Below are 20,607 nucleotides of genomic sequence, written 5' to 3'. Positions count from 1 at the left end.
AGAGAGGGATTGCATGGTTGTGGATGATTTTAGGAAAATGACCACAGGGTTAAAAACACTTTAAAAACTCGAGGAGGCAATCATTGACTCGCCTGAGTCAAATCAGTTATGCCCCAACTGTTTCAATAAAAAACTCCTTCGACTCACAAGTTACACCCATCACCGAGTTAATTATTGACTCCCCCAACTCGACTTATTGACGACTCCTGTTGGCTGCTTTTAACAAAATTCCAATCTCCCTTTTTTCTTTTTTTTTTCTTTTTTTTGAACAGGTAACAATAACTTTATAATCATTACATGGGAGGGACAAGATGTCTCCAGTTGGAGGCTAAGAAACCCCAAACATACATGTAATTCCAAAACCCAAAACCCAAAATATCCAAAATTACAGTTCACCACAAGCTCTCCCATAACGATGCTGACCGCCGGTCGATTAACACCGCTCTTAGCCAACCGATCGGCCATCACATTTGTTGTCCGCCTTCTATGTTGCAGTTGCGGCCGGATCACGCGAACAAGGTCTCTTACCTCATCGATAATAGACGTCATTTGCCATGGCCCACCACTCCGGTTGCTCGCCCATGCTATCGTGTTCGAGGAATCTCCTTCGAGAATAAGAGGTCCCAAATTATTCTTTTCGTACCATATAAGCCCGATGAGTAGAGCCGTAAATTCCAATCTCCCTTCGACCTTCCCAATGGTCAGTCTTTAACCTTTTCCACTCTGTTAAACTCTCATTTACTCCCTATCTTTACACAAAAGATCCTCCTCTTCTTTTTTGTTTATATTTAATCTTATTGCTTTTGGATCCTATATATACGCTACATTGGTCCCAACTCTTTTGAAATGTGTCTCTCCCAATGGACTCAAGTGCCACCACCCTCCTCTCCCCACCCTCCTTAGAACTAAAGGACCAAAGAGACAATGGTGGTGTGATCTTTGATTCCTCTTTGTTGCCAAAACAATCCAACATACCAAAACAATTCATTTGGCCAACGATCGATAGAGCCCACACACTAGGTGAGCTCCATGAGCCTCTAGTTGACCTCCGAGGATTCCTCCGAGGCAACGAGGAGGCTAAGAGGCATGCAGCCGAGCTCGTTAGAACCTCATGCCAATCTCATGGTTTCTTCCAAGTGATCAACCATGGAATTGATCCTTCTCTCATCCAATCCGCTCGCGATCACATCGAAGCATTCTTTAAACTTCCCCTTAATCGTAAGCTGAGCGCTGGACGAAAGCCAGGGAGTATGTGGGGTTATGCTGGCGCTCATGCTGATAGATTCTCCTCTAAATTGCCATGGAAGGAGACTCTTTCTTTTGGGTATCATGATAATGGTCCCCAACACGTTGTCACCGACTACTTCACATCGGTCTTAGGACAAGATTTTGAGGAAACAGGGTACCTCTATTCTCTATTTTCTCTTCCTTTTATGGCTTTTTTGGATGCCACCAAAATTGCAAATGATCCTAGTTAAATCTTATTTAGAAATGGGAATATAAAACCTCTTTAGATGCCAATAAATATATCATTTCTAAAACTATTATTATCTAAACAATTTGCATATCATCTTATATGAAAATAATTTTTTAGGGGTATCTAAAGAGGCCCTTAATCTTAAAAAAATGTTTAACTTATGTTGACTGAAACATGAAGTACAAGAAAATTGACAGTAGTAGTATTTGATTTTGCAGGTTTGTTTACCAAAGATACTGTAAGGCAATGAAGGAGCTATCCCTTGTGATTATGGAGCTATTGGCTATAAGTTTGGGAGTAGATCCCTTGCATTTCAAACAATTTTTCCAAGACAGCTCCTCTATAATGAGATGCAATTACTATCCTCCTTGCCAAGAGCCAAGTCTCACCCTTGGAACAGGGCCTCACTGTGATCCTACATCCATAACCATTCTGCATCAAGATCAAGTGGAGGGCCTTCAAGTGTTCTCCAACAATAGATGGAACTCTATCAGACCGAGACCCGACGCTCTCGTCGTCAACATCGGCGATACCTTCATGGTATTTAATCCATTGCTCATGCTTGTCTCTGATTGCGCACCTTTAATTTGATTCCATTTTCTCCCTTTTTTTTTTGTTTCATGACATGGATAGAGAAGCTATACTTAGAATGATATGGGTAGTTAAGTTTCAAATTGAGAAGATGATTTGATGGGGTGCAACGACGAATCGCTCGAAACTAGTAGGAATCAAAGATAATAATCAATTTCCTAACTGGGTTTTGATCATTGGGGTGCAAAAATATATTAAGAAGAAGATAAATTGGTAGTTAAGTGTCACATCTACTAGCCAGTTTGTCCTTGGTGCCAGCAGAATACTTGGAGTTTGGATGGCTTGAAACTTGAAAGTAATAAGATTTATAGATATTAATCAATTTCCTAAATGGGTTTTGATCAATTGAGAAGAGGAAATTAATTTGCTAGTTGATCTAAACTAAATCTGGTTTTCTGTTTTTTTTTTTTTTTGTATTAAAGAATTTCTTAAATGGGTTTTGATCAATGGAGAAGAAAAGATAGAATAAGAAGAAGATAAATGCTAGCTGATCTAAACTAATCTGTTTTTTTCTTATTTGTTTTTGTAGGCATTGTCAAATGGGAAATATAAGAGTTGTTTGCATAGGGCAGTGGTTAACAGATACGAACAGAGGATATCTCTAGCTTTCTTCTTGTGCCCAAAAGAGGATAAAGTGGTGAGCCCCCCACAGGATCTTATTGGCAGAGATGGTCCAAGGATGTACCCGGATTTCACATGGTCGGCTTTGCTAGAGTTCACACAAAAGCACTACAGAGCAGACATAAGAACCCTCCAAAACTTTTCTCAATGGCTTTCATCCCCAACAACATAACCAGCTTCCTTGGAACCATGTAGATCATTTTTATTTTTATGATTTTATCTCTCCCTGTGGAGACTCTGGTTGTGTGTGATTTAGATTTGGTGAATCATAAGCCACAGTTCTGACCATCATCTACTTATGTTGCTTTTTATCTCCTTACGTGAATAAATAAGGTTTTCTAAAGATGCCTCTCTTCAAGTTCATTGACAAAAGCATGATAAAAAACTGATTTCTTTTGGGGGCAAGCATTGGCATCCATAAATCTAAGGGTAGGCCATCATGTTTGTTTGTCCTGTTTACTCTCTCTCTTCTTTTTGTTTTTTTTATCTGATCTTTTTTTTTTGGCGTATTGAACAAAGTGATATGGGTGGAATTGCCTATTTTAACTGTGGCAATATCAATCTCCTTGTTGTTAATAACATTCTTAAGGGTATGAAAAACAGAGTTTCTACAAAAAAAAAAGACCCTACAAATGTACTATATCGTAACAATGACAGAATAGAAGGAAGATAGCTAATCCCATGAACATCTTTTCTATGGAATGTCTTATCCAAGGATCTAACAGCCACTCCAGTAATGCCTTTAGAGGTTCGAGCTCTAGATGCATGTTTGGATGTATGGATTCTATTTTCTGGGAAACAAACTTTGGGTAATAATTTGTTTTCCACTGTATGGTTAACTCATTTACCATGTAGTTTTTTGTCAGAAGTTTCTAACATTAATGTCCCTGTATTGAAAATTCTAAGATTGGCAAGTGCACACGGTTTTGGAAGTTCTTGGGCTTAGAAGTTTTGACTCTAGCATGTTGCTAAAGTTAACCCCAAGAGAAAAACGAAAATGACAATGTTCAGAAAGCTTAATGGGAGATATCCTTGCTTACATATACAGCTCTTGGCCCCTCTTCCTCACTTTATTTTGGGCCGCCAAATTGAGAGAGAGATTCATGTCAAAGGCAAGGCTCTTCCTAAACCTAGAGTGTGTGGAAGGGAGAGAAGACTAAGGGGCGTTTTCCGGGTCATCTTCAAGGTCAGGAAAGGCAAGCGGATCATCATCGGATTGGAGCGAGCAATTGTCACAGGCATGGTTTTAAATTTCGACCTAAATCCGAAATTTCGGTCGAGACCGACACTGAAATCACTAAAACCTGAAATGGTATTTTATTTCGTCCAAAATTTGGGTTGGAATTTCATTTTTTCCCGAAATTGCACCCAAAAACCCGAAATGGTATTTTATTTCGGTGGGGTCCAAAACCAGTATTGAAACCAAAATTTAAAACCATGGTCACAGGGCCATTTCGTCTGGCGATGTTCGCATGGCCTATGATCCTTGACTTATGTAATATGTACTGAGTGTGTGTTTGTCAGTAGTAGGGAAGTAGTCGATATTATGGGCACCCCAATCTTGCCTCGTCTCGTTGCATCTTCGAAAGTAGTCTTTTACTGCACCTTTAATGGGCACTCCTGGCTAAGCAAGTTGGTACTAAAGCTCTTTACCATGAAAGCTTGCTTGGCCATCGATTGGTGCATTGCTAGTGCATATCCTAGCAGGGATCCTATTCTAGCCAACGGGTGATCGGGCCCCTTTAGGAGTTTTAGCATTTTGGCTTGGTCCTACAGTAACTTGTTTCAGAATCAACAATAAAGATTACTTTTTTTTTTGAAGAAACAATAATAATAATAATAAAGATTACTAATTGACCCTTTGTGCCCATTTGCACTTTGTGTGCTTGTGTACTTAGTTTCCCTTTTGTGCTCTTCTTGGTAAGTTTAAGTCTTAAATCTCTGCTTGGCTGACTTGCTTTACACCTCATGTTTTTTATGGGATGAGGCCTGCCATTTTACACCTCAAGTTTAGGGTGGGGCCCACCATTTTACCCCAATGTTATTGACGATGTGGACTCCACCATCTCTATCCAAACCTATGTATTATGGTGGGCCCCACATTTTACGCCTCAATGTTTTGATGGTGTGGGGCCCATCATTTTACACCCATCATGTGTCCCATAATATGTATATTTATATGGAAGCATGTATAAAGATGCAACGGTAAGGTTGCTCCATTGTGATATGGTGATCACGGGTTCGAGTCATAAAAACGGCATCTCTGCAAAGCAAGGGTAAGGTTGCGTACATCTAGCCCTCCTCATACCCCGCAATGGTGGGAGCAGAGAGAGAGAGAGAGATGTATATGCGATTTGACTTGGTGGTCACGGGTTCGAGTCACGGAAATAGCATCTCTGCAAAGCAAGGATAAGGCTGCGTACATCTAGCCCTCCTCATACCCGCAATGGGGGGAGCAGAGAGAGAGAGAGATGTATATGCGATTTGGATTTATCCAGGCACCCAAACCTTGGATAGGCCATAACAAAAACCAAAACCAAATCGACAATGATGTATACTGTACACGATTCATAAATTTGTTTTAGCCTTTGTGTTGTTTTTTCTTTTCTTTTGGCTTTACATGGAAGGTCTTTCTTTGGCGTTATCCCTGTTACTGTATCATCCCCCTTTTTATTATAAACTTTCAATCGTCTGTTTACAAGACACTATGGGCATGTTAGTCAGGAAATTTATTTTCATGAAATAATTGTTTACCAAGTGGTGGGAGAGGGGCGAGGAGAGTTAGAGAGAGGGTATGAGTTAGGACTTAGGAGAGGGTGAGAAGTGGCCGAGACAGGGAAGAGTAAAACTCCACTCAAAATATATTTTGGTTTTACTTATTTTTCAGCCACTTCGCACCATTTCCTCACTCACCTCCTCTCAATTGTCTCCCTCTCTCAACCTCCTTGTAGCTCTCTCAACCCTTCGTAAGATAATATTCCATGAAAAAAAAAATCATGGTTGCTAAACATGCATGGCCTAATTGATCACTTAGAGTCCTTGCTCCCTTGCTCCATGTCTTAATCCTTCGGCTGTGCTTACTCAATGTTCAAGCCACCAGATAGACGGTTCAGAACACCTTGAACATCTACACGTGGATGGAGAATCCCGACTGGTAATTTTGCATTTAGCTCTTTCAGCCTTAGTTGGTATAGCATTAGAAAAGACCAACTACAAGGGGTCCCCCATTAGACCATCTCACCTATTGCATTTTTATTGGCAATAATAATAAATGCTTCAGTTTAGCATCTCTCATCATCCCATCCAACAACAGGTCTCTTTTTAAGGAGCTGCTGCTGGATCAAATATCAAGGGTGGTACTTCTCTCGTACCGCATACACCAGAGCGCAGCCAGGAATTTACACCTTGGGGGCAGACTAATTTACACTTTGGAGGCTCAAATGGAGGGTACAATGACCAAAAAGGCAAATGATATAAGCACCAAGATCTTTTGATAATAGGCACGAGCTCAATTAGCCGCATATGCTTGAACTTACTGTCAAAAGGCTGCTGATAGGGTTTTAGGAATTGTAACAGCTGGCTAAGCATATAGGACAAGGTGAGTTCGCACCTATTATCAAAATATGGCTGTGGGATATCATTTTCCAAAAAAAAATTGGTGATCTACTAGTGAAGCTTACAAAGAAGGATTAATTGCCGAAAAAAAACTTCATGCATAGTGACCATATAGTTCTACCAATCTGTTAATGTTGATCATGGAATGCATGGTTAGTTCATCAAGGTAGAGAACATCAAACACCTTTGATGGGTATGCTCTCCTAATGAGAACACAAAAACACCCTAACATGGGTACATTAATTGCCCCAACCTTATCACATGCTCTCCGCAGTCACACCCCCTCTCTCTCTCTCAAGCCCTCTCTACCTTTGGGTAAACAAACATTCCACGTTATTTTTACATGGTTGCCAAACATGCATGTAATAAGAAATTCTATAGAAAAACAAGTTTATCTTGGAATTTATCTTTTCAATAAATAAAAAATAATTAGAAAGTACATTTTTACATTTGAAATTGTCAAAAAAAAATGTTCACAAATAAGTTTATACAATATCTGTTGACAACATTATATATCACTTAACATCAATTGATTAATTTAATGGTTGCACATCAATAACATATGCATACTACATCGGCAATCGATATTTAAAAATAGAGAAAAGTGTTTCTAGTCTGCTGACTAGAGATCATTCTCTAGTCCGGCGACCAAAAAACATGGGTCCCACCTTATTTGGGTGATGCAAAGCATTCATTTGATGATCCCTGACATAGAAAGGGTGTCCACAAAAAATCAGCTCCATAGGATCATCACAACCCTGTGATTTGTGGAGCTTAAAATGGACGGCTATAAATCGGCACAAGTCTATTTATTTTTTAGCTCCACAAATGGAAGGGTTATTATGAAGCTGATTTTTTGTGGACACCATATCTATGATGGGGCCTATCAAATGAATGCTTTAGATCACCACAAAAAATGTGGGACCCAAGTGTTTTTGGTCGCCGGACTAGAGAATGATCTCTAGTTGGCAGACTAGAAACACTTTTCTCTTAAAAATAAATAAGTTCAGTAACATTATAACATAGTTAAATATATATATATATATATATATATAGCTTTGCTTTAAATTAGCACTATACCATGATAACATGGCAAACAAATAATAAAACATCAAATTATCAATATATAGCTTATAGGATATGAAATCTTATAAAATGACATTTTTATCGAAAAATTTCTTATAATATAAAACTTATAAATGGGTATCCTTCGAGATTAATTTGCAGATAACAAAGGGTCTATCAATTATAATGGGAACAATGCCTATTGGGATGTGATATATTCGCCCCCTTTTCTTCCTGGGCAGCCCTCTCTAGCTAGTGTATTTATGAGTTACGACTACTGTAAAAGGGTAGTCATAACTAGTTATCCTATTCCTAGTTTCCTACCTACGTAGCAAGGTGCAGTACTATTTTGATCGTAGGGAAGTTAAATTTAACTATTTTTTTTTCCTTGGGACAGCCCCCTCTAGCGTACTTATGAGTTATGACTACCCTTTTACACTAGAGGGGCTGTCCCAAGCAAAAAATAAGGTGCGAGCAATCATTTCCCTAGGTTGGAGACCTTTTAAGTAAAAGCAAGGAGATGCAAAAAAGAGTAAGTTATCATGAAAAACAGAAGAAGTTATCTTGGGTTTTTTCTCGACAAAAATCACAAGGTTTGGGGCCCTTTAAAAGATGTTGAGAGAATGAGGCATGATCGAGATGTTGGAAAAATAAGCAACATATGTAGTTGCATCCCTCGTGCATTTTGAGCTTTTTTCGTTCTCTTCACATGTTAGGGCTGTTTAAAGAGGATGTTCAATAATAGTTGATGTAGAGAATTTCCCATCCTGGGTTTCCAATTCTAGTTGTGTTCATATATGGCCCAGCTGCCACCTTCTTGTCCATATTCTTAAATGGGTTTAGCAATGGATTCTAATCCCACATGGTATTGCTTAGAATTTGGAGTAGGGATTGTTAAAGATAGAAATGTCCAAAATTTGTTAGGGTTTGGGCTGGACCCAAGTAAGTTTGGGTCACAATTTCATTAGGACATGCGTTATTTGATAGACATAACATTGATTGGACACTGAACAAGTGGGAGCTGATAGAAATAACATTGATTGGACACGGAACAAGTGGGACTTGGCCCGCTCGCAAAAGCAATACTCATTGAACAGAGAGAAATTATATGATGTCCGGCCATATATTTTGTGCAGGCATAAACATATATAGGTGGAGACCCATTTCAATGATCTAAAATGTTTTATTGAAAGATCCTAGCCATCCATATTTTAATTTAGTCAGAGTCCAATCAAACAAACATTGATTGCACTTTGAACAACTGGGACTTGGGCCAACCATATTTGAATTTGGTTATAGCCCAATTCAAATAACATTGATTGGACCCTGGACCGCCCTTTAAAGTATCGAAAACGATATATGACCCGGTACGAACATAGGTGGAGACCACTTTTCAATGACCTAAAATGTTCATTTGTTTTTCACTTTTTCCTCACCGTAGACAGGCCATATACAAAAGATCTTCTCCACAGAAAGATCGTACCCGCCAATATTTGAATTCGATTCCGAGTCCAATCCAAATAACATTGATTGGACCCTGAACAATTGGGAGTTGGCCCCCCATAAAAGTGCTGAAAATGACACACTGAAGAGAGAAATGAAATGATGTCCGGTGTTATTTTTAGAAGAGAAAATACGAGCATGCATAAATATATGTTTTTTCGTCCCGTAGATACCTAGGCCATGCACAAAATATCTTGTCTAAAGGAAAATCCTCGCCTTTTGGACGGGGAAGTGATTTATCCACCCCTTTTGATCACCAGGAACACCCCTTGTCAGTGTATCAATGACTAAAGAAGGGTTGTTGTACTTATGTCAGAAGAATTCAATGCCCCTTATTGCCACAAATGCTGACGGGGGTGTTCCTGGTGATCAAAAGGGCCGATATATCACGTCCCTTTGGAAATTGTATATCAAAATCATTGTTTCTTATTTTCTGAAAAGTCATTGTGATGTTCTAGGATAGGTATTATGTAGTGAAAATGGAAGAGTCCTTGTATGTTTTCTACGGTCCTTTATATTTAGGCTAGATTATCCAAAAGTCCCTTGTTTTGAATGGAAGATGATGACCAACTTCCCTCTTCAAACGTCCACATATAAAATAAAAGCCCTACTCATTCAAGATTCCTAACTCCTAATGACTGTTGGATACTTTTAAACTATACTATTTTTTACAGTAGAAAAATGTTTTTTTTTTCTTTTTCAAAGAGACTTTTCTCTGTGTGAAATGGTATTTCCAATCAAAAGACACTTTTGTTGTAAAAGGGTATTATTTTTAAAATGAAAGGGTACTTTATTTGTAGGGGTGCCTTATATCCTTTCATCTCCTATAAAAGAAGGGTTGCGGTCTCATTTGAAAATCTTCTTCCTTCACTTTTACTATTCTCTATTTCTTGTTATTTCAAGGGCATACTGGTTGCTTTGAACTTGGGTTGCAGCCCTTGTTTTTAGTGTAGGCATTGTATCCTCGGGACTTATTTCCATAGTAGCCACCTGCATAAGTGGGGAAATTAAAGTCTTTAGGAGAAAGCTTTGGCTTGCCATGCCTATTTCCCTTTCTCTTCTTATCTTCTTTCTAATTTTCTTTGTGTTTCTTACTTTTATTATTTACATCCACACCATTTGTTCATCCACCATACCAATTTGTCCCAACAATAACTGCTACAAATTAGAAAGAGCGATTAAAAACTACAATTTTAAGTCCCAACAAGAAAAGAAACTCTCAAAAGGTAACTTAAAATCTAGGACTGCTAACTAAGTAACTATGCTAACTAAAGATAAGATAAAAATTAGCAAACAAAATTCTCAAAATAAGGATATTTCCGTGTAATTTTTTGTCAAAGGATGCGTCCGCATCAACTACAACTAAGTGGTTAGTGTAATTAGCTATTTTAGGAGTGTTTTTTGTCTGTAAGTAAATATTCATATGTGTAGAGATTATAAGTTGAAAAGGGTGAAAATAAGAGAGAAGAAGAAGTGTAGAGGTTAAGGAGAAGGGAGGACAAGAACATAAGTTAATAGTAAGTGTGTTTTTTGAGATGTATAAAAGTCTTTTATTTTAGTGTTTATTTGTGTTTTTAGTGGAGCTCTACACGGGCCCTTTGGCATTGTATCTCCCAGCTCCCTTACCTTGCTTTTATGCATTACAACATTAGCTGCATATGTGTTTGTCCTCACCGTATATAGGCCATTCACCAAAAATCTTCTCCAACGGAAGATCCTAGCTATTCTTATTCTTATCAAACAGATGAACACTACTTGAAATTTTTTTTGCACGTATTTTTCTTTACGCGCAAACATCATATATGAGCTCTTGTAGAGAAGATTGTATCTATTAAAAACGGGGGTGGTAAATATCATGTTTTCTCTTTTCAAAAATAGGGAAGAAAAATGGTTGAATTCAATGTAAAGTGGTTGATTTTACTTGAAATATTTGTTTGAATATCATCTCTCTTAATGAATTATCAGGAAATTGGTAATTAAGTGTAGTAAAAACAGCGGATTTTCACCAACAAACAACTATTCTCATTCATTTCACACAGTTCTTAAAATAAAAATATAATGTAATGTATTTAAACTTACAAATTTGAACATGGCAACATAGTCCCATGTAAAATGTAAGGCTCTGTTTCTTTCAATAGATTCTTGTGGAAGAACCAAACTCTTGTTGTAATTGTAGTTAGGGGTGTAAACGAGCCGAGCTTGGTCAGGCTCGGCTCGTTAAGCTCAAAAGCTCGGCTCGACTCGGCTCGGCTCGGGCTCGAACCAGGCTCAGGCTCGGCTCGGCTCGGTCAGGCTCGGCCAGGCTCGCGAGCCTTACCGAGCTCGGGTTATATTATGTTCACACCCCTCATCTTCCCTGGACAGCCCTACTAGTGTAATTTGACTACTTTTTTTACACTATGGGGGGTGGTCCTAGTAACAAATGGGGTTCCAAAAATGAAGTGATATATTTTGCCCCCCCTTTCACTCCCTGGACAACCCTTTTAATGCATAAATTAATATATATTTAAATATATTAAATTCTTAACGAGCCTTAACGAGCCGAGCCGAGCCGAGCCTGGCCTAAATTAGGCTCGGCTCGTTAAGCTAAATGAGCCTGGTGAGCCGGCTCGGCTCGGCTCGTTAAGGATTCGAGCCGAGCTCGAGCGAGCCACCGAGCCCGAGCCAAAATTGACACCCTTAATTGTAGTAGTAGTCACAAAAGAAACCCCCCTCCCATTAATTATGGGATGCTAATTTGCCATCTCTCTCTCTCTCTCTCTCTCTCTCTCTCTCTCTCTCTCTCTCTCTCTCCTATGGCCCTAAAATGAACGGTCAAAGCTGTATATATAAATGCATAATTTTGAGTCATAGGAGATCCAAATCAAGGGCAATCAAATGAAGGGTTCAGATCAATCAAAGGTAGATCAATCAATTGTGTTTAATATTTGCATCTAATAATCAGTTTTGGCAGCAAAATCAATTCTTAAAATCGAAAACAAAATGGGCCAAACTGATCTATCAAGAAAACAAAAGAAATTAGCTTTTACACGCTGTAGTTGCAACTTTGTGTAGAGCAAACACAAGGTAAGTTAGCAATGCTGTAACTAGATTACTTTTTCTTTATACTAATCCAGTCATATGAACTTCATACCCACTTGAACTGCTTGTTTATCTAGTCATATACCCACACCGCTAAGCACAAGAATTTGGAGTTGCTTTGGAAACCATGGCTAGTGGCAGAACTAGAGCTGCATGAAGCTGAGGCTATGTCCTTGGTAGCTTGTACAGGTTACCAAAGTTTAATAGAGGAATATATGGCACTCTAAAAGCAACTTTTAGCTAAAGCCCTACATTCAACAAGGCATAATGGGTCCCAGATTTTGCATATTGATGTGAACCGTTCATTCCATAGGCATTACTACGGAATGCGCAGATGAAGTTCCTCTAATGATGATCCCAACCCTCCGATCTATAGAAATTATCATAATATGAAGTTCCTCCAATGATCATAGGGCTCGGAACATCCTATGAAAAATGATTTTTTTTGGCACATCCTATTTACATTGTAGCACATCAAATGGACGGTCCGGAATAATTACTTTTTGAAAAATACTAGACGGTAGGGGCTTACAGTATATAAAAACTCCACTCTTAAAAATTGAGAATAAAGCAAAACCTAAGAAACTTGTACAAATTGAGCTACCCCACTGTGATAAATTGAAAGCCTAAATACGCCATTAAGAAATCGTGATTTATCGGCCATACGAGATCCAAATTAAGGCATATTAGATGGAGGGTTTGGATCAATCAAAGATGGGACCACTTGTGACCTCTTTTAAAGGATGAATAAAATGAAAGAGTAAAAAAAGATACTTTGCAACAATGTTCATGTATGCAAATTGCCTCGCATAGATGGTAGAAAAAAGAGGGAAAAATACAGTTACACCCCCTCAACTTTCTGACATATTCAACTCTAAGCTTGACTTTTAAAAGTCACCAACTACACCCCCTGTGGTTTCAATTTATGTAAGGTAAACCCTCTCTTTTGAAACACTAGCAATGCTAATGAAGACCCCATACCCCCCTCCAAACCCATAACTGAATCCAAACACTACCAAAAACACAGTTGGCCTACATTGTTTGGATGATACAAAGCGTTCGGTCGATGGGCCCTGACAAATATAGGGTGTGCCCAAAAAATCAGCTCCATAAGATCATCCTAACCCTTCGATCTGTGGACAAACCGTCAACTGAGGGGGTCTACGTTATAAAAATTGAAACATCAGGGGTGTAGTTGGTGACTTTTAAAAGTCATTTCTCCAAAAAGAAAAAAAGAAAAAAAAATCAAAAGTAAGAAAACCGATAGAGTAACACACATCCAAATTGAATACACGGCCAACCCGGAATTAAAGCAACCAAGGCATGGGCAATTCTGATACAAAATATTCATTCAACAATGTTCTAAGTCCATTTCCCAAAAAGAATAGAAAAGATAAGAAAAAAAGAAAGATGGGAAAAGAGAATGCACAAAGTCAATAGATGGATCCGTCAATGGATGGATCCGTTGACTAAAGTTAGAATAATAGTAGCGGGAGAGAGCGAGAGTACCGCCTTGAGAAACGGAGAGATAGAGTACTGCCCTCAAGGTGACAACCGGCCTGTCTCATCCACACAAAGCTAGGTCCCACCTAGTCCAATATTTAGGCTGGCTCCAACTCAGGACTGTAGCATCACCATTTTTATAACCCCGCCCCACACCCCACCCCATTATGCATGCACTCCCCTTAATTTGACGTGAACAGTGTGCAACTTTAACGCTTCTTGATGTGAAAGCACCTTACAAGGGGAGCGCATGCGTAATGCGAGGGTGAAAATATCATATCCCAAAAACTATATTAAAAGAGCTTTTTGGAAATATATATTGTGCGCCTAAAATCATTTCCATAGGATCATCCCAACCCTCCAATCTATAGAGGTTCCCATAATCTGAAGTTCCTCTAATGATCATAGGGCTAGGATGACCAACCCTCTAATCCATAGAGGTCCTCATAATATGAAGTTCCTCTAATGATCATAGGGCTAGGAACATCCTATGGAAATGTTTTTTTTTTTTTTTTGCACACCCTATTTACATTGTAGCCCATTAAATGGACGGTTTGGATCATCCTAAGAGTGTAAGCCGTACAATTCTTTTGGAAAAATATTAGACTATAGGGTCTTACACCATATAAAAAATCCACTCTTAAAAATTGAGAAAGAATAACGCAAAAAGTTAGTAAGAAACATGGTGAAGTGCAGTCATGGCTACAACAAGTAGATGACATTGAGGCAATCACGAAGAGATTGGAAGAGGGGATGATGGACAACAAGAGATGTTTCAAGGGACGGTGTCCCAATTTCAGCTCGCGCTATTCTCTCGGTAAAGAAGCAACAAAGAAGATGGTTGATGTTGATGGCCTACTGGCAAGAGGGGATTTCACTCATGTATCAACTCTCCTCCCTTGTCCAAGCTTTAACCCAGCAGGAGAATTTGAGTCTTTTAAATCCACAAAATCAGCTAAGAAGCTGATCATCAAGGCATTAAAAGAGGAGAGAACCAACATCATCGGGGTATATGGGATGGCAGGTGTTGGCAAGACGACCCTAGTGGAACAAGTGGGAAAGCAAGCTAAGGATGAAAAGCTGTGTGATAAGATTGTAAAGGTCACTGTTTCCCAAAAGCATGACTTGCAAAAGATCCAAGATGAACTTGCAGAAAAATTAGGCATGGAATTGAAAGAAAATAATGAAGAAGTGCGGGCCGGCCGGCTGTTGGAGAGATTAAAGCAAGAAAAGAAGATACTCATAATCTTGGACGATTTGTGGGATAGATTGGACTTAACAAAGGTCGGAATCCCCTGCAAAGAGACACAAAAGGGCTGCCAAATTATAATGACAACACGGAGATTAGATGTATGTTCCATGATGAATTGCCAGAAAAATATCGAAGTCAAAGTCTTATCTGAGCAAGATTCATGGAATCTATTCAAAGAGAGCAGAAGTTGTTGAAACTGATGAATTGCATACTTTGGCAAGGAAAGTTGCTAAAGAATGCAATGGTCTGCCTTTAGCAATTGTCACGGTTGCAAGGGCACTAAAAGGGAAAGGCTCATCAATTTGGGCTAATGCACTGCAAGAATTAAAGCGGTCTTCTCCAAGAAACATAGAGGGTGTTGATAAAGAGGTGTACTCTCGTCTCGAGCTAAGTTACAACTACATCGAAAGTGAGGAAGCAAAGTTGTGCTTCTTGTTTTGTTGTGTCTTTTCCGAAGATCATAACATTGAAGTGGGTGTATTGATGAGATACATGATGGCGGAGAGGGTTTTCAAGGGTGTCAACAATTTTGAGGAAGCATGGAATATAATACATACCTTGGTTGAAAAACTCAAGGATTATTGTTTGTTGTTAGACAGTGACAACGAAGGTTGTGTAAACATGCACGATGTTGTTAGAGATGTGGCCATGCTGATAGCATCAAGAAAAGAGAATGGGTTTATAGTTAAAGTGGGAGAGGAATTGACAGAGTGGCCAGAGAATTTGGATGAATGTAAGAGGCTTTCACTTATGGGAACTTCAATTGGTATGCTCCCTGAGCCGCCGAATTGCCCATGTCTCTTAACCTTATTACTGCAACGGAAAAAGGGTTTGGAAGAAGTCCCAAATAATTTCATTGAAGGAATGAAATCCCTTGTCGTCTTGGATATAAGCAATACCAAGATTTCATCATTGCCCCCATCACTACAGTACTTAAAAAACCTCAAGACACTATGCTTAGATAAATGCCAGTGTTTAGATAACATATCCCCACTGGGAGGTTTGGAGAAACTTGAAGTACTTAGTGTAAGACAAACTGCGATCAAAGAATTGCCAATAGAAATAGGGCAACTATCCAATCTGAAGGTTTTGGACTTGACAGGGAGTGACGCTCTTACAATGGTAGCACCAAATGTCATTTTAAGGTTGTCTAAATTAGAAGAACTGTACATGGGAGATAGCTTCAATATGTGGGAGGTAAGAGGTAGCAGCGGAGATGGAAGTAAAGCTAGCTTTGATGAAGTGGCATCTTTGGCTCGCTTGACTGTTCTATACATTTATTGTAAAGACGTGAAATGTTTGTCCGTGGAAGTCCCTGGCCCTTGGGAGAAACTAAAGAAATTCCGCATCTGTGTGTGGGAAGGAGAGTACTCGTCTAGTGACTACGAGAAGTGTACATCCATTAACATAATTTCATACCCTTTATCAAAGTGGGTTAAACTCTTATTAGAAAAAAGCGAACAAATTGACTTGAAGAGGGTCTCCAATATTGTACGCCTCCTAGATGATGAAGGTGTCTCTTTCAACAGCGTGAAGGGCCTCAATCTCTACTATTGTGACGAAATGGAACATTTCATCAATACGGTGGAAGAATCTCATCGGGTTCCACCAAATGCCTTTAAGATATTGCAACGATTGGACCTCATTGGCATGGAGAAATTAGAGAAAATCTGTCACGGCCCGCTTCCTAATAGATTCTTTGGGAACCTGATAGAGCTGAACATTGACAGTTGCAGGAAATTAAAAAATATCCTACCATATGATCTGCTTGAAGGATTGCAAAGCTTGGAGAAACTCGAAGTACAAAATTGTGAAGAGTTAGAGGAGGTATTTGACTACGAAGAAGAGATTCATGCTATTACTACGTCAACTCTCTCTACTTTGAAAGAAATGAGATTACTAAATCTGCCCAAACTGTCGTGTATATGGAAGGGGGCCATACCACCAAGTGGGACATTCCACAACCTAAGCCAGTTGAGTGTGGTTAGGTGCCATAGCTTGCGATGTCTATTCTCCCCTGTTCTTGGACAGTGCCTTCAACAATTGGAGCATCTTCATGTTACAGATTGCTTAAAATTGGAGAAAATAATCTGGGATGAGGAAGTGAATAAGACAAGACAGAATTTCCCCTCATTGCCACCACCTCTAACCTTCCAAAATCTACGAAGAATAACCAACAGAGGCTGCCCCAGGTTAAAGGATGTTTTCTCGTGGAACATAGCACGAGGCCTCCAACAATTGGAATACCTCTATGTATATGAGTGTGAAGAAATAGAGGTGATAATAACTGGAGAGGAATTGGGTGTGGTGGATAAAGAGAGTCTGCTCCCTCGATTAGAGACTATAAACTTAATCGCACTCCCAAAGCTTAAGTGTCTCTGCTGCCATCTCAATAGAGGAGGAGGAGGGTCCCATGTATTTCTCGATTTCCCTTCCTTGATATCTATTTGGGTATATGCTTGCCCGAATTTAAAGAGGTTTCCGGTGAGACCCCACAACGCATCTAAACTTGAAAAGATTCAAGGAAGAATATCATGGTTTGAAGGGTTGGAGTGGGAGGACGAAGGCGACATGTCACGCTTCCTACCTCTTTTTGATCCATATCGATGGTGATGGTAACTGCAGTTTTAGTATGAGGTAAATTTCATTTAAATTCCTTTCTTATCTAATGATGTATTATGCCTTTTGTGTTTCCTTTAATTTATTGTAGAGATAATAGCATTCCAAGTTACTACGACATGGATTCCACAATCCTTATCTTATAGAGAATGAAAAAACTCTATACTTATGATAATTTTGATTATTCTTGTTGTATCACTCTCTTAGTTCTTATTGTTCTTTTGCACTATGCATCCAGTTCTCTACCCATTAAAGGATGTTTAAAGTCATAAGAAATTTGGTATTCCATTTTGAAGCAGATTTTAGCTTTAAAGCACAACCCCTTATGTGTTTGATATTATGTTTGTTAGAAGCTTGACAGTTGCATCTGTTTACATTTAGGTATAGGTGGTATGCATGATATTGATGGATAGGAAAAGCTTATGTTATTGCTTACAAATAATTTTTTTAGGGATTTTCTTTCGTTTTGAAGGTCCTTTGGAATTAGGTCCTAGTACTAGTTTGGCTCAATAAGTAAATGCCCATGATAATTAAGCCGACCCATTCCAACATCAGTGAAAAGATACGCCATGAAGCGTGAGTGCACACCCCTAGAGCGAGAGTTGATGTATCTTGGAAGCATACGCCATGAAGCTCATATGTACGGTTGATTCGTCATAGTAGGGGCGAGATTTGCCTTAAGAACAACGAATTATTTCGCACCTCAACTCGATGAGTCATCATTTTCCCTTTTATTTACAGATCTAATTTTGCTGGTCCATAGTGGGGGCGAGATTTGCCTTAAGAACAACGAATTATTTCGCACCTCAACTCGATAAGTCATCATTTTCCTCTTTTATTTACGAATTTAATTTTGTTGGTCTATTGCATATGTTGATATTGGTTCATCTACTGTGGAACTTTAAATTAGCGGTATTTTGGATCCCAAATTACATATTATCATACCATTATTTATAACAAGACACACCTCAGTTGTGACCTCCTTTAGAGTGTGGACAAAAAAGAAAAGAACAGAATAAAAGACTAAAAAAAAGAAAGTCTGCAACAATGATCATGTTTGTAAATTGCCAGGTAGAGATAGTAAAGAAATGACAAAGGTAAGAAAAATGATAGAAACCCAGTAACACACATCCAAATCAAATACACCGACCAGGAATTAAAGCAAGCAACATATATGTAACTAGTAAAAAACTCGTGCGATGCACGGGGCAACCAAAATGCAAAGGGCTATCTAATAGGCTACAATACAAAAAACTATATATCCAAATAATGAATGACAAAAAAAGAGAAACTCACATTTATAGAATCAATTAAAAGGTTCAAATAGCAAAATGTTTGCAGATGTAAACAGTAACAACATTATACGTCTAGTTAAATTTGGAAAGTAGAAAAAAATCATTGGAGGAACAAAATTGCACCACAAAAAATGAAGTTAAACTTTTTTTTGGTAGGTAAGCTGGGATGAACCTCCGGCCTCTGGGTTGAAGAACAAAGCCTTGACCATTGAAGAACCAAGCCTTGAAATTAAACCTATATCAAATATGAAGACAAGAAACAGCTAAACATGTGGTAATGGCATTGTGCTTTGCTAAATTTTTCTAAATAATCAAATATCCTTTCAAAATAAGGGGGGAAATGTAAAGATAAACATACAACAGCTGAACTTGTGCTAATAGCATCGCGCTTCTGCTAAAAAAAATTAAATAATGAAAGAGCATTTGAAGCATATTACATTTTGGAAAAAAAGTAAAGAGGAACAACCTATTCAGAAACATGTTTTGAAATGACACTAATAGTAGTGATTAATCATGATGCATTAAGAATATACATTTTTTTATCTTCTCGAACATCGATTCAATGAGCATATACATCAAAAGACAGGCAAGAGATATAATGCATCCCAAGTACAATATAGAATCCAAGAATATGAGTAAAAGAAAAAAGGAGGAACATAAATAACAACACATCAGCGCCCTCCTGTACAACTCCGGCTTAACTCTTCATCTTCAAATACTTTTCATAAAATTTACGTTTGTCAGTACAAAACTGATTACTATATTGAAAACTGCCTTTAATTTTGAGTCCAATAATCAGTTTTGGACTCAAAATCGATTCTCAAAATCCAAAACAAACGGGGCCTTTGGATTTTGAGAGCTGATTAGGGATCCTATTAGAGAAATGTTGAGCCTTTAAATGTATTCAATTGGCACTTAACTACTAAATGTGCCCATTGTAATACCTGTAGAAGTGTTCAATATGTTGAAAGAAACACCCCCTCTTATATATCTAAACTGTTATTATTTCTTTTCATGTTCCCTTGGTGTACTCACTTAGGTTCATAGAATGGCCAGTAAGAGGCTTTCCTATCAACTATAGCCCTAAGCAAGTAATTAGAGAAGTCAGAAATGAAGAAAAGAATGTCATTTTATATTAATAAAATCAATTACCCTATTCATTCCTTTGAAAGTTATTTCCATTTGGTGCGGCCCAACAGAATTCAAAACATTAAGACAGTTCCATGTGTTCAAAATGAGCATACCCCATGTAGATTTAGTGGAGAGAAGGAAAAAAAATCAGGTATGAGTACTACGAACCTGATCATGATATTCAAGAAAATAATACTCTAGGTTTGTGAAGGAACCCGATACCGATACCCATTAATTCAGTTCAGTTTGTATACAGAACTTGAAGAATGAAATAGAACCAGCAAAACAACATGTGTGTCCAAGCTAATCCATCCAATCTATGCAAAATCTGCTATACAACATGTGTGTCCAAGTTAATCCATCCAATGCATGCAAAACCTGCTATACAACATGTGTGTCCAAGTTAATCCATCCAATCTATGCAAAATCTGCTATCCATTTTATCAAACAGTCGGCATGTACATAGAAAACCTTTAATCTATGTGAAGAGATCAAGAAACTAATGACAACAAAATTTATAAACACTGAGTAGGTCTTTCAGAGTGGGTCGATTGGCAATAGAACTGAGTTAGGGTTTGGTAAATTGCATAGAGGAATAAAAAGCGATTTACCTGCCTAGGGTTTTCTCCAATTCCTGCTCGAGACATGGAGAAGAAGAAAAACAGAGACAATACGAGTACGTGTCAGGTGTAGATGGTCATGGGATATGGAAGGGCGTGCATATCAGGGGTAAAAATAGCACCAAGTAATGAGTACGTGTAAATATAGCAGTAAAAACTCGAAGGAGAATAAAGGGCAAAAAAAACAAATGGCGGGGATTTCCAAAGAAGAGATTCATTGTAAAATGGGGGCTT

At 38.5% G+C, this 20,607-nt stretch overlaps 2 protein-coding genes and 1 long non-coding RNA gene across 3 annotated transcripts; 2 read left to right on the top strand and 1 right to left on the bottom strand.

Annotated features, from left to right (window-relative positions):
• Window positions 1-711: 711 nt before the first annotated feature.
• On the top strand, window positions 712-3,032 carry LOC143848795 (gibberellin 20 oxidase 1-B-like). Its single transcript, XM_077357857.1, has 3 exons — window positions 712-1,402; window positions 1,696-2,017; window positions 2,598-3,032. The coding sequence occupies exons 1-3, from the start codon at window positions 861-863 to the stop codon at window positions 2,859-2,861; spliced, it is 1,128 nt and encodes a 375-aa protein (XP_077213972.1). The 5' UTR covers window positions 712-860; the 3' UTR covers window positions 2,862-3,032.
• An 11,180-nt stretch (window positions 3,033-14,212) lies between these two features.
• On the top strand, window positions 14,213-17,321 carry LOC143848839 (putative disease resistance protein At4g27220). The gene is made up of 2 exons (XM_077357902.1): window positions 14,213-14,806; window positions 14,886-17,321. Exons 1-2 carry the CDS (start codon window positions 14,213-14,215, stop codon window positions 17,319-17,321), a joined length of 3,030 nt encoding a protein of 1,009 aa, XP_077214017.1.
• Window positions 17,322-18,597: 1,276 nt separating this feature from the next.
• On the bottom strand, window positions 18,598-20,269 carry LOC143848686 (uncharacterized). Its single transcript, XR_013235446.1, has 2 exons — window positions 19,922-20,269; window positions 18,598-18,857 (listed from the first exon to the last, which is right to left on the bottom strand). It is a non-coding gene; the product is annotated as an uncharacterized LOC143848686 (long non-coding RNA).
• Window positions 20,270-20,607: the final 338 nt, after the last annotated feature.

The sequence above is a fragment of the Tasmannia lanceolata genome, unplaced genomic scaffold (genome assembly GCF_043159265.1).
Source record: "Tasmannia lanceolata isolate RefF3 unplaced genomic scaffold, GAP_Taslan_0.1 ptg000016l, whole genome shotgun sequence".
Lineage (NCBI taxonomy): Eukaryota > Viridiplantae > Streptophyta > Magnoliopsida > Canellales > Winteraceae > Tasmannia > Tasmannia lanceolata.
This window is presented reverse-complemented; position numbering and strand designations above follow the sequence as displayed.

What these genes read in the sequence shown, in the direction of transcription:
- LOC143848795 (XM_077357857.1), top strand. Translation starts at nt 861, where the DNA reads ATGGACTCAAGTGCCACCACCCTCCTCTCCCCACCCTCCTTAGAACTA. An exon ending in CAAGATTTTGAGGAAACAGG is followed by an intron (nt 1,403 to 1,695) that starts GTACCTCTATTC and finishes TTGATTTTGCAG; the next exon opens with GTTTGTTTACCAAAGATACT. An exon ending in ACATCGGCGATACCTTCATG is followed by an intron (nt 2,018 to 2,597) that starts GTATTTAATCCA and finishes TTGTTTTTGTAG; the next exon opens with GCATTGTCAAATGGGAAATA.
- LOC143848839 (XM_077357902.1), top strand. Translation starts at nt 14,213, where the DNA reads ATGGACAACAAGAGATGTTTCAAGGGACGGTGTCCCAATTTCAGCTCG. An exon ending in TGACAACACGGAGATTAGAT is followed by an intron (nt 14,807 to 14,885) that starts GTATGTTCCATG and finishes ATCTATTCAAAG; the next exon opens with AGAGCAGAAGTTGTTGAAAC.